Source organism: Scophthalmus maximus, chromosome 19 (genome assembly GCF_022379125.1).
Source record: "Scophthalmus maximus strain ysfricsl-2021 chromosome 19, ASM2237912v1, whole genome shotgun sequence".
NCBI classification, from domain to species: Eukaryota; Metazoa; Chordata; class Actinopteri; order Pleuronectiformes; family Scophthalmidae; genus Scophthalmus; species Scophthalmus maximus.
The window spans coordinates 11,391,336-11,403,898 of NC_061533.1; the positions used below are offsets into that span (position 1 = coordinate 11,391,336).

The 12,563-nt window shown below is 39.6% G+C and overlaps 2 protein-coding genes across 3 annotated transcripts; both read right to left on the reverse strand.

The window, feature by feature from the left end:
• Nucleotides 1-542: 542 nt before the first annotated feature.
• LOC118314424 (trypsin-1) lies at nt 543-2,501 on the reverse strand. The gene is made up of 5 exons (XM_035640880.2): nt 2,342-2,501; nt 1,952-2,114; nt 1,338-1,630; nt 1,120-1,259; nt 543-996 (listed from the first exon to the last, which is right to left on the reverse strand). The coding sequence occupies exons 1-5, from the start codon at nt 2,403-2,405 to the stop codon at nt 847-849; spliced, it is 810 nt and encodes a 269-aa protein (XP_035496773.1). The 5' UTR covers nt 2,406-2,501; the 3' UTR covers nt 543-846.
• A 1,043-nt stretch (nt 2,502-3,544) lies between these two features.
• golm1 (golgi membrane protein 1) lies at nt 3,545-12,005 on the reverse strand. Of its 2 annotated transcripts, none has more exons than XM_035640878.2 (11): nt 11,791-12,005; nt 10,571-10,711; nt 9,912-10,091; nt 9,760-9,814; nt 9,533-9,635; nt 9,166-9,292; nt 8,459-8,603; nt 8,051-8,257; nt 7,506-7,670; nt 7,235-7,333; nt 3,545-6,893 (listed from the first exon to the last, which is right to left on the reverse strand). In XM_035640878.2, the coding sequence occupies exons 2-10, from the start codon at nt 10,697-10,699 to the stop codon at nt 7,236-7,238; spliced, it is 1,209 nt and encodes a 402-aa protein (XP_035496771.1). In that variant the 5' UTR covers nt 10,700-10,711; nt 11,791-12,005; the 3' UTR covers nt 3,545-6,893; nt 7,235. The 2 variants fall into 2 exon arrangements, with proteins under 2 accessions (XP_035496771.1, XP_035496772.1); XM_035640879.2 differs by having other exon boundaries at nt 8,051-8,242; nt 11,791-12,000.
• Between the last annotated feature and the right edge of the window lie 558 nt (nt 12,006-12,563).

The window sequence follows — 12,563 nt, forward strand, 5'->3', positions numbered from 1 at the left end:
GGATTTCAGACTTTACACATCTCAAGATCAAAATAAATATTGCTGTGTAATGCAGAATTGAATTCCTTGCAGTAAAATAATTTAACATGTTTTCAGTGGCTTGTCAAGACAATAAAATCCATTTTATATCCAAAATCGCAATCATTAAAGCTTAACTTTGTATAACTTAGATGTGACTTCAGATATCGAATCAAATGTTCCATTTTTCAACCTTTGGGTTATGCATGAAGTGCTTAAAATCACACTTCACATCTTTCCTCGCCCTGTAGCTGTATTTAGACCAATAGGAAACTGAGTGGCATAACATTGTGTTCAAATATATATATACAGACTTCTGCTCTGTGTACTTTATGTCCAGTTGTGGCAGGAGGATATGATAACATGATGTGCTACATAAAAATAGCCTGAAGTTAAATTATATATATATTTTTGAAACATGGTGGATTCACACAGACAAATATAACCTTAAAAAAGTTAATGTGTGACCCGAACTTGGTTAACTTTTGGCAGAGAGATGACAGATAACACATGATCTTTGCACCGGGATATCAGATTTTTTATTTTTTTTAATTCATCATGCTTTTACAGAGAGGAAACAAAGAAAACAGGGATTCAAATAAAGCCGACAAACATATTTTAAAAAGATGTATGCATGGTACAGTGGCTCTTCAAAATAATGTGTTGTCTTCAGTTAAAATATGAATGTTTCCTACCCAGACTGTGTACAGTCAAACCATACTTTCCAGTTTTATTAGTTAATTTGGCAGGTGCTAATGATTTTATTTGAAAGGACATGAGCTATGTTAAGTGAACTCGCAATTTCTGTATTAACCCATGAGGTTCTACTCATGGATTTTTCTTCATGGTTTCATCAATCCACGCCCTGTAGTGACAGATATCGGCCATTACAATGGGGTTTGCGCACTTGTCTACCGGGTCGCTTACAACAATCCCATGTAAGAGATTGTTATACTCCACAGCTGAGCCCGCGTCACCCTGGGAGAGAGAGAGAGGCAGATCAGAGTAGTGATCATTTTACATTTGTCACAACAAAGAAACTGAAGAAACAAAGTTAGAAAATGGAAAAATGTGTCAAATAAGACAGTTTTTTTCACTTACAAAGCAGGCCTCCACCCCAGACCTGAAGGCACACATGGTGGTGTCTTCGCTGCTGACGTAGCTACTACCGGGTTTATCATTCTCAGTACATGCGGTCATGTCCGTGCTGGCACACTTCAAAGTCTGGGGGGTTTTGCTGTCTGAGGATTTAAAGTGTGAGTGTCAGAAAAGTGACTCCCATGTCCACAAACTAAATCATGTAATCTGGTTTTGCTCACTTAACACGTCAGCTTTCTTGGCTCCCCAGCCTCCCACCTCCACCTGCTGTCCTGCCTCTGGCCTTTTACAGTCGGCAAGAGGAGGAAGCTTGATGGTGGGAAGCTTTGCAGACACGTCCTCAGTCAGTTTGATGAGCATGATGTCATGGGCTTTTTCTTCGTCGTCTCTGTAAGTAAACTGTTGGGCGGGTGCAATGTCTTGCTCCAGACTTTTGGACTTTCCTTTCATGAAAGACCACATCTTCTTAAAAAACGGCACATCATTGTTCAAGCCAAGTCTCACCTTCACATGCCTGCAAAAAAAAAGAGCAGGAGATTGATGGTACTACAAAAGATAAACGATACAATTTTTTAAATATTTTGTTTATTATTTGGCTTATTTTATTTTCTATCATTTCCCCTTTAATATGTATTCTTCCTCCTGTGGTGGTCATGTAGTGATAACTGATTGTGAAAATCAATCAAGTCAATCAATCTTTCTTCATTTATAGCAACTACTATGATAGTTTTTTAGTCAGATTTTTTCCCATCACGGGAAAGTGAATCGCATCCTGTTTCTTAGACAGGTGAAAAACACGAGGAGGGCATCGCATGGCAGGAGGGATGTGTCTTACTGTTCTGCACAGTGCGAAGCAGTGATGACCCAGCGGGTGTTGATCAGGGAGCCTCCACAGGACTTCCCCCCCTGGGCAGACTGGATCTGTACATGGTATTGCCTGTCCTTCTTACAAGACTTACTCCCGACAATCCTCTTCTCAATGGCTCCTGACGCAGCGCCTGACACGTGGGAGCAGAGCAGACAGCACACTGGTCAGGCTCAGAAATCACTCAAGCCTAAATCGGTTCAAAATGTAAAGAAATCTTTATATTTATAGCTCCTGAGTGGCTTTTTATTATTTTCTTAATTCCCCATATACAACCTTTTGTTTTAGAAATTAATTGCATATATCAGACAAGCTAAAAAAAACAAAACCTTTTTGTATTGTAGAGTAAAAAAAACTTACCAGCAAGAAGCAGTACAATGACAATGGCAAGCTTCATGGTCCCTTTGGATGAGGATCCCTTCATGCATCTCTCTCACCCTTCCTTCTTCTTTATATAGTGTCACTTGTGTTAGAGATAGAGGCTATCGCCAGTCCACTCCCCTCCCATATACCTATTAAATGATGAATTGTTAGGGTGGTTGGGACAAGTAGAATATGTGTAAAGCATTTTGCACATCACACACTGTAGGAGCGGGTCAGTGCACCTCTGTTTCAATGTCACTGTTGCTTTGAGTCTCACAATGAGACCATTGTGCATGTGCTGGTTATTATCCTTTTTAATTGTTTTTTTTCTGGATATTTGTATTTAACCTTTAACGGTCAAAAGTTGCCCTTTGACACGTTTGTTCTCCTCTCTTCAAACTCTACACTTTGAGTTCAGCTGAGCTTGATGTTCAGATTGATGTCATTAATGAGTCATCGGCAAACTGCTGGGAGCCGCAAAGAAGGGATGTGTTCATTTTTTTTTTACATTAAAACTTATTTACAATAAAGTCTTGTTTAATTAATACTTTATATAAAATGTATGAATACTATAGATAGTTCCCTACCATTTAATGGTTAAGACTTACTGTATGAAACACATCCTTGCAAACATTGTACAAAATATTTATTATTTTAAGAAAAGAAAGAAAAAGCATCTTATGTAGTGCCAGATGCAATGTTCTGATTTGGTCTAAATTAAAGTATCATGTTTATAACAATATTTATAATTATTTATTTTATTCCCTACTTTAAATACCTGTATGTATGTTCAGTACACCTGTAATTAAAAGCCATACATTTGTTTTGTTTTCCATTTACTTTCATTAGCAAGATTATTTAGAATTGTCATTTTTTTAATACCAGAGCTTTAAACGGTTTGTTGAATTTGAAATCATACGGTTTTTAATACAATTTATCTTTGCCCTCTGTTGCTATCGGCAAGACAAATGTACTATTTTGTGATAGTGTATCTATACAAATGCTTTTGAACCAAATGGTATGCTCCGGTATCAGTCCTCATGTGACTGCACATTGTTCTCCTGTTTGCATACATCTGCAAGATAAAGTGGGTTAACACACCAAGGTCTGTGAACACTCTTCCACCAAGAAGACATTCTGAAAATATCCTGTTTTCATTGAAATTACAGAAAACATTAAATGCCACATGAAACATCTTGATAGTGGTAATAAAAACTTTTTTTTTTATTCTCCGTCACCAATAAAGCCTTTGATTATTTTGATCTTTCAGAAATTTGTTCAGCTGTACAGAATAAGATGAAATAAACATTTAATAAAATCACCCCCACCCCTCCCCCAAAAAATAAATTGGTAATCCAATGTATAAAAATCATAAAACATTTTATCTGCAGGTACACAGACTTCTAGTTCAGAATATGGGGAGTCTTTACACATTTAGTCAGCGGAAGCTTTCTGGTTGTGGTGGTTGTCCAAGCTTTGCAGTGTCAGACGATGAACAACAGCAACTATAATAAAACATTGCACGTGGCTCCGGCATCAGACAAAAGCAGACAACGGGATTGCAGCTCGTTACTTGAAGCACAGGAGTGCTGATGGATGAATTGCTTTGGATATTTCTTGTGACGAAACTATTCAACTTTCATCAGCTCTCCTACTTGATTTCCACATTGTTACTCAGACAGGCCCGGGTTTCAACAGTCACAATGACAACAAAAAATGTAAAAAAATTAATAAGTTAATAAAATACATACTACTCGGGATTACCTTTGAAAGTTTTAATAGTCGCTCTGTGTTTTGTCTGGAAAAGTTCCATGATAACTTAATAAAAAATGCTTTTCACATTTGGTCAAACATTTCATAAACCCACAAAAGCCACAAGGAAAAGCATGTCGAAGAATGTATGATACCATCATATTTCACCGTTTGACACAAAAGAAATACATATAAAGGTAGCACACAAATAAATTACGTTCGTTCAACATACGGTTATGTTAAGAAAATTTTAAACTTAAATTTAAAAAAAATTAAATTAAACTTGTGTTGCCAATTGAAAAAATGTTAAGTTGTAAGCAACTTTCTTTTTTGCGAAAAACACGATCGGGTGTTGATGAAACTATCATAGTTTTAGGGGACAGTGTTCCTGTAACTAAGAAGCAAATTTTGTGAGGCTGAAGCAGTGAAGTCACAGAACCACAGAGATCCGTTGATCTTATCCATATGCGTATGAAAATGTTCCACATTCTGTATATGTATCTTCATTTGGGCTAATGTAAGCCATTACTGTGCCAAAACTAAGCTTTGTGTGGCTGCATCTTTACATCAAAAGGCAAACTCTGTAGATTTCCTCACACTTTGATAAAATTCTGCATGTTTAACTTACTGTCCTGTTCAAACCAGAGCTTGAGCTACAGTACAACACCCACTGTGTACCAACAACCATCTGTGTTTAATCACACAGGTTTCAGCGAGTAACAGTTGAGGACAACTTTCCAGTGTGTTCCGTACGTGGAGTTGACTGTTGATGAGAAGTCAATGCATTGTGGAAATCGCCATTACAACAACAGTGTCGTGGTCACCACTACTAAATAAAGCAGAATATCGGGAAAATAAAAGAAATCTTCTGTCCTATATAAAACACAAGGCAATAGAATATTCCACCAACAATTTAACTAACTAATTTCTGATGCCTGGTATTAGTTCATAAGTTGAGTTGAGTTCACATCTACTGAACTCTAGGAGCCTTAGAGCACAATACACTGGTCCTACTTCAAGGAACTGTCCTTCATAATATTACAGCAATTCTCACAGATCTCTCTCCGTGTTCCCAACAGAGTGCACAGTCCAACCAATTCAGTAGACCAGAGACAGAATCCACAAAGTATAATCACAAACCTCTGAGCAGGTCCTCAATCAGAAACTAGAGGAAAACTGGTGCACACACAATTAATAAGGCAGGCATCACAATAAAATAAGATTGTTGAGCTACAAACATTATCAAGATGTTCCAAACGGTTTCTTTCCTATTCATTTTGATCCTGTTTTTCCGTCTTGCGGATCTCACATGTAGAACACGGCACAAACTCAACCTTGTAACCCCGTGTGATCTGAAGCACAGCTGGAAATAAAAGCCTCGCTGTCAAAGCAAGTGAACAGTGTTCAGTTTAGATCATTTAGAAACGATTGCTTGTTGATCAAAATGTTCATCGACTGAAGCTGAAACCTGACAAAGTCACAGCAGCATATAAACCATAATATGCCCATTTGTCATGTGGCATGTCTGTTGAGGGAGTCTACTACGTCTTTTGCTATATGGGATTCACAAAGCTGCAGTTTTTGTTATTCCATCTGTTTTTCCAACATGAGTATTTCCACATTTCCTTTATTTGCTGCTATTTATGGACATTTTTCAAGCTTTCATGGTCATAAAATGCTCCGACCGCCGACCTGAAGTCCTTACTATGAGAGACTGTACAGGAGAAGTTTAAGGCATTGTTTAAGAAGATGTTGCGAAGGGGAGAGGCCTGTGCTACAGGGTTCTGTGAAGGTGGATTGAGTTACAGGGATCCCCCAGATCTGTTACATTACGACAATATTTGACACCACGTAACCCTATAAGGGTCTTAAAATTATCATCAAGTTACAGTCATTACATAGACGACAAATGTAATCCCAAAATCAAAATACTAAGCAATTTTACAGCTCCTAAAACCTACTGAAATCAATTTGAGCACAGTCACCACAATAGCAGGGTTTTGTGTATACATCGAAATGCACGTAGATATAAAAACGTGTATGGTTGACTGACATTGTATATTGCAATCAATGACTACACAAAGCTTCGACGACATGACCACTCTTCAAATGTGAAGCCAACACATCTTGCTCGGCCCCTGGTGGCTGGCTGCAGTACATGTCATAAAAACCACCCCCTCCATGTTAGTGGATGGGACCTGTAGCCAAAATACAGTTTACCCCAAAGATGGTTTCTGTGATTGTGAATGTTAATTACATGCTGATGTATGTTCAAGTATGTTTAAGTTTTGTTTGGATTACTTTGATTACTGATTGACAGCTGTGATAGACCACGCCACGATCACTTCTACTATGTCACTTGGACTCTTTGGCTCCAAGTGACGTCACCAGAGCAAGATGGCAGTGCTGATATCCATCATATTTTGGCTTCATTATTTTTTAACAGTGAGAGGAAGTGGAGATCGATGTACATCTTTATGTTTACAATCGCTGATTGTGATCAGTAGTAATTGGATATGAAGTTGCACATTCTTACTCCGATAAGAGAAAAAATGTATGATCTCAGCAGATTAAATATTGGACAATTTGTAATAAGTGTACGGATTTGAATCAAGATGGTTAAGTAAAAGAATTTCGCCAAATCCTCATGAAAAATAACTACTGTCACAAGTTTTTCATACAGAAATTTCCATCTGGATTTGTTTTGTGTTCACTGTGTTTAGAGGGCTGCATTAACCTCTACGTTGCTTTTATGCTGAGGTGTAGAAAATGTCTTGCTCCTTCTTCAACACGAGCCCTGCAAGAAAAACAAACTTGTTTGAATAAAAATAAATTACTACTTATTATTTTCTAACATTTTTTTAAACATTAAGATGGACAAATGCCTTCTCAAATGTTGATTACTATAGAACTATGTCCTATAACCTGTGATAATAATAATAATAATGTTACCAGAAAATAGATTCAAAAAACACACTCCAGCTCCAATAGTATTTTCTGAGCAATTAGTGATACGAATCCCAGGATGGGAGGATATTTAGTAATTACAATGTATGATGTGTTTAGGCAATGTTATCAATCATACCATAAAAACCTGAGGAGCCGGTTCATGTTAGTGAGGAAGACATCAGTGTATACCTCAGTTCTGAGCAAGCTCTGCTTGTTTGTCTGCTTCAAACTCCCCTTCATTCTCGTCATCCCCGTTATAGTCGGCGAGCTCCTCCTCCATGTCCTTGTCTATCAAACAGTACAATTACCATGAAACAAACACAAATCACTGTAGCACAGAGCAATTGTTTCTTTATACACAACGGTATCCACCCCTCATTCAAATTGTATCTCTGACCGTCAAATGGTCAACTGCTCCGAGATAAACCCTCAAAGGGGAGACTGAGACAAACACACATACCTATATTTTCTGTCTGTTTACTCTGCTGCTGTTTCTCCAAATCGACTCCACCCACTATTTGCTCGTCTGCGTCGTACTCTTCTGGCTCCTCCAATTTCTGACCAACGGGAGTCTTATCAACCTTCCCCTGGCCAATCAGCATGCCTTCCATCCCAGGATCTGCCTCTGGAAACGAGACAAAGTTGCAGTTTACACAAAACCACAGCCTCTTGTCTTTGACTGTCTGTAGTGTTAGTGTCAACGCTGTCCACTTATGATCGTATCACTCAGGACGGATGCTAGTGCAAGGGCCGAAGACTAATATATCACATGTGATGAGCAAAATATAAAAGGCCAAACAACCAACCAATTGCAGTTTCAGCCCATTGCTTACGGCTTTGTCCTGCCGACCAACTCTGCTTCTCTGTCCCATTTCCCACGAAGTACAGTTAATTAGAAATAAATCATGGTCAAGACAAATGTTTGATACTGAACCTGTTTTTTGGTAGGCAAACGTGAGTCTGTGCATAGTTGTGTGTTCAATGAGCTTGAAATGACTTCTCTACCTTCTCTCTGAGCGCCCTCTTCGTGGACATCCATCAGCTCCATCTCTTGGTCCTCGGTCAGATTGTTCTTCAAAAGTTTACTGGCCTCCGTCTCAGCCTCTTGTGTTTTGTCAGCTCCCTCTGGTGGCAGCAAAATGTCCTGCTTGGCTGCAGCCGCAGAGGGAACAGACTCTATTTTGGAGACCAGTTCCACTGGAACATCAGAAAGTGGGATATAATAAGGCAATGTGAGGGTGTATACTTGTCATTTCAAATGCGTGTTTAAAAAAATTTAGAGATTTGAGCACAAAATACATCAGATGTTCAGTATTTACATACACATATGTGCATATCAGCATGATTGCATGCATTACATGTTAAATATCAGTTAAGTATAATGAGCCACCGCCACTTGATTTTTTTTTTTACCTTTGTCGACAATGATCTCATTTGTCTGTAGTTCAGCTGGTTCGTTTCCTTTGGGCTGAGCGAGGCTCAGAGTGTGGTTCACAACAGTTGCTGTCTTAACTGTATCAGCCACAGTCATGGCCGCTGCCTCAAATTTCCCTGCATCCTGTTGAGTGGTAAACATCATTATATGCCACAATCCGTTCTATTACCAAAAGAAAAGTAGGAAACATAAAATCCAGTCAATACAATTAGATGCACTTATTACATAAAACAGAGGCCTTGGCCCTGCAGAATAAGGGGGTCTCGTCTTTTTTGGATTTGACTAAATTTTAATACACAAATGTGTGTAACATCAACTCCATGTCCACATTTGCAACTAAACAGGCTATAGAGAATGATCTTGAAAAGACCAACAACAAAAAAACTCGTTCCAGCTGTCATGTGAGTGGGTTAGAACATCACCAAGCCAAATGAGAGATTTTGCTGGATTACAATCAAATCAGGGTTTTGACAGAATAATAGGCCATTTATGACAAATGGTTTGCCCAAGGTTTGCATTGAATTTACAATTAACAAATGATCAGAGATGGATAAGGTTTTACAGTGCCGGTTTTTAATTGATTTCCAAATGGCTTGATTGGCAATGGCCCTCTGCTCTCTTGCAAACACTGAGGAAAGACTCTGGATGTCACATGGTTAATTATCAAACAGTAAACCTAATATACCTGTGAGGAGACACCTGGGGGAGGGATGATGAGCTTCTCCCTTTTCTTCTGAACTTCACGTTTAACGGACGCTACCCTCTCTTCACACAGCTCCTTCTGAGACAGGACCTGAGAGTGACACTGGGTCCTGCACACGTGTACAGAAAAACAAAAAACAAACAGACACGCATACATGTTAACCAAGGAATGGAAGAATTTCATGTGCATGTGATATATTTGGAGCTGAGTTTCATGGTGAATTGTGATTATTGTCAAATATTCATATCAAGAGAGATGCAATACTATAAATGAGGATAAAGCAATTCATCTTAATATCTTTTCAACCAACATATAAATAAAAAAAAAATCGTAAATGAAAAATTCTTACATGTCATAAGTGAGTTTGTTGTTAAGGGTGTTGATATTGCCTTGGCAACTCTGTAGATCCTTCTGCAGCTTCCCCAGTTCATCATTCAGCTGATTCAACTGAGCTAAAGTACAGACACAAACAAGACATTAAGAGCCACAAAAGAGATTTACAGAATTACTGAATTTTTCTATGGAGGTATGTTGGTTGTTGTTTTTGAGAGGAAGAGGTTGAATGGGAACAAATACCTTTGAGTTCCTGTGTTGTTTTGGTACTGGAGGAAATATTCTGCTGCAGTATACCCTAAAAGCAAAAACCGACAAACTATCAATAATCACCATGCATTTTGTCCCTGTTGCATTATGTCCCCATTTAAACTCTCAGCCGTGTTTTTGTGCACCTTCTCTTGGTTGCAGGTGGTCTGGGCTGCTTCCAGCTGTCTTTTATAAAGGGTTTCTATGTGGTTGATCTGCTCCTTCTGTCTCTGGATCTCCTCCTGGAACTCATTCTTCTTCATCTCTGCTGCTCCTCGCTCTGTTGCTCCACGTCGCACCTGGCCCTCTAACTCGTACAGCTTAGTCTGCATCACACACAGAATGACAAAGGGTTAAGGCTACTTCAGACTGCTTACTACTTTGTCAGGTGAATCATTCTGTATCTGCTCAACTCAGAATATTTTGTCAGAAGAGAACACAGATAATGATGAAGAAAACAACAACAATAATCTAACTATTGAACATTGGAAAAAAACAGGGTATTTATAGATTGACAAAACTGATACAATATAAAGTTTAATTTTTCTATGATTTTGATGATAAGACAGAATGCGCTGGTGTTGATGATCTGTAGCAACAAAGTCAGGAGATAATAAAAACATTTTCATCAACACACGACACTTGAAGCCACAAAAAACTTCAGTGTCAACTTCAGCGCACGTGGTAGACTTTCAATCTATTTTCTAATATACATTATTGTCTTACAGTGACATTTTCAACTCAAACTGTTCAATATGGTGAAAAGAAATGACAGCAACACCTAAACTCAAATAGATTAATTTACCTGCAGCTCCAGGTTGCGCGAGCTGGACACCCAGTAGTTAAATCCCAGAACCAGAATACAAGCGATGAGAGCACCGATCATGAGAGGGGGAGATCTTCCACCACGACGCACAGTCCCCAACCCACCCATAGTGGCTGCAGACTGGAGACACAAAGGGGAACAGATAGGATCAGCATGATTTCCAATAACTATATAATTGCACGTTTTAAACAAGTCCTTCCTGCCTGTGAGCTATGGCTGGGGTCATTGTACAAGCCAACAGGAAAGGAAAGGAAATCAGACTTTAAAGGAGCAGTGAGCTACTTCTGCTTGCACTACTAAAAACACAAAAACAGTACAGGAAGTGTTATCTGACGTCACAGACATCACAGTACAGTACCTTCGTTTTTCATGTGCACTAACGTTAGGAGCTCTTTTGTCAAAGAACATTGATGACTGACACCTGCACGTGGCATCGCTAAATATTCGACAACGAGATCTCAGGTAGTTTTGGTTGTTTGCATTTCTGCACGATCGTGAGAAAGCACACGTTGGCAGCAGCTCATTTCCGGGGACCCATGGGTGTAGAAACTCTAAAGCTCTTCACCCCCCAACCCACAAACTCCACTTCATTTTCGTTCCTCTCACACGAAGTGACCGAGGAAGGACCGATGCTGATCAGACACACGGATAACTTTTTTTAAAGATTTGGTTTGATACGATCCACTCTGTAAATGTCCTCATGTATCAGGTGTCTCAGACTGAGGCTGACTGGTGGAGGAGCAGGTGTAGGGGCTCGGTTCCGCCTCAAGGTGACAAACAAGCACTGGGAGAGAACGAGAGACACGTGGCCCCATGCTCCCTCATCACAGATTATGGTTCAGGCCAACGTGTTCGGCACCAACCAGACTGAGATTCTTCTCCCACACACACACACAACATTTAACAGGTAACCGGAAGCTAAACTCGGGTCAGGGATCAGCTGGGCTGTTGTCCCAAGTAGCTCTGCACTAACGAGCAGGACGAGATTTATATGCTATAGTATGATTTATTCAAAACACGGCCGTCAAGGATACATGGTATGGTGATGGGGGGGGAAGGGCAATTTAAACATGTAAATCAATGCAAATTGCAGTCAACGTTGCCACTCTGCGTCGCTCGCGTCGTGAAGCTAGCTAGGTAGCTTTGTCCCACAGTTGCCGTTAGCCTCGCTAACGCTAGCAGCCGAAGCGCCTACTCACCCGAGACAACCGAGTCGCTGTGCGGGGACTTCAACGTCGGGCCCCGTGTCTGGAGCGGAGACAGTGGGGCGGTCTACCTGGTCACCTCGTCGCGCTTCTCTGGCAAATGCGTGGGTCGTCGCCGCTGGACACTTAGCTTGTATCCATGACTGCCACACAAACAGCTGAGTTCCTCTCTGTGCAATGATGCACCGACGGTACGGGTGCTGGACGTGGCCAAAACGGACGCGCAGAGAAGACCGCATGAGGCCGATTGAATCATTTTAAACGTAGCAATGAAAACTGTCAAATGTCCTTGGTTTATATTCGGAATGATCACGACCTTGTATGACCATACCCATTTTAATTAAATATACTGTGCAGTGTTTGGGAACATTAAAGGAGTACTGCCTGCCTGCCCAAATAACAAAACTAAATGAAATGAAGTAATTGATCAATTAAATGAATAGATCAAAATACCTCCCAGCTCTTTGTTAATTTCCTCAATTAAAAAATGCCATTATTAGGTTAGGGGACACATTCAGTAGTTTCGTCTGTGTAATTTCAAGTATTTTTTCTCTACCATAGTCTATTTGGACAAAGTTATAGGGATACACTTTTCTGATGTCATTCACAAAATGTTGTCTTACATTTTATGTTGTTTTGTTTTGAGTCAGCCACCTTTAAAATAATGTTTAACTTTAAAACTATTACACAAAATCCAGAAAATGACAGACGGAGATGAGGAGCGCAAGAGCTAAAAGAACAAAAAAAGAAGAAAAAAAAGACCAGAT

Excerpts from the sequence above, each read along its gene's own strand:
- LOC118314424 (XM_035640880.2), bottom strand. The coding sequence starts at position 2,405 with ATGAAGGGATCCTCATCCAAAGGGACCATGAAGCTTGCCATTGTCATT. Across the intron at positions 2,115-2,341 it reads CATTGTACTGCTTCTTGCTG|GCGCTGCGTCAGGAGCCATT; the intron begins GTAAGTTTTTTT and ends CCCACGTGTCAG. Across the intron at positions 1,260-1,337 it reads CAAGAAAGCTGACGTGTTAA|ACAGCAAAACCCCCCAGACT; the intron begins GTGAGCAAAACC and ends TTAAATCCTCAG.
- golm1 (XM_035640878.2), bottom strand. The coding sequence starts at position 10,699 with ATGGGTGGGTTGGGGACTGTGCGTCGTGGTGGAAGATCTCCCCCTCTC. Across the intron at positions 9,815-9,911 it reads CCACCTGCAACCAAGAGAAG|GGTATACTGCAGCAGAATAT; the intron begins GTGCACAAAAAC and ends TTTTGCTTTTAG. Across the intron at positions 7,334-7,505 it reads TAAACAGACAGAAAATATAG|ACAAGGACATGGAGGAGGAG; the intron begins GTATGTGTGTTT and ends ACTGTTTGATAG.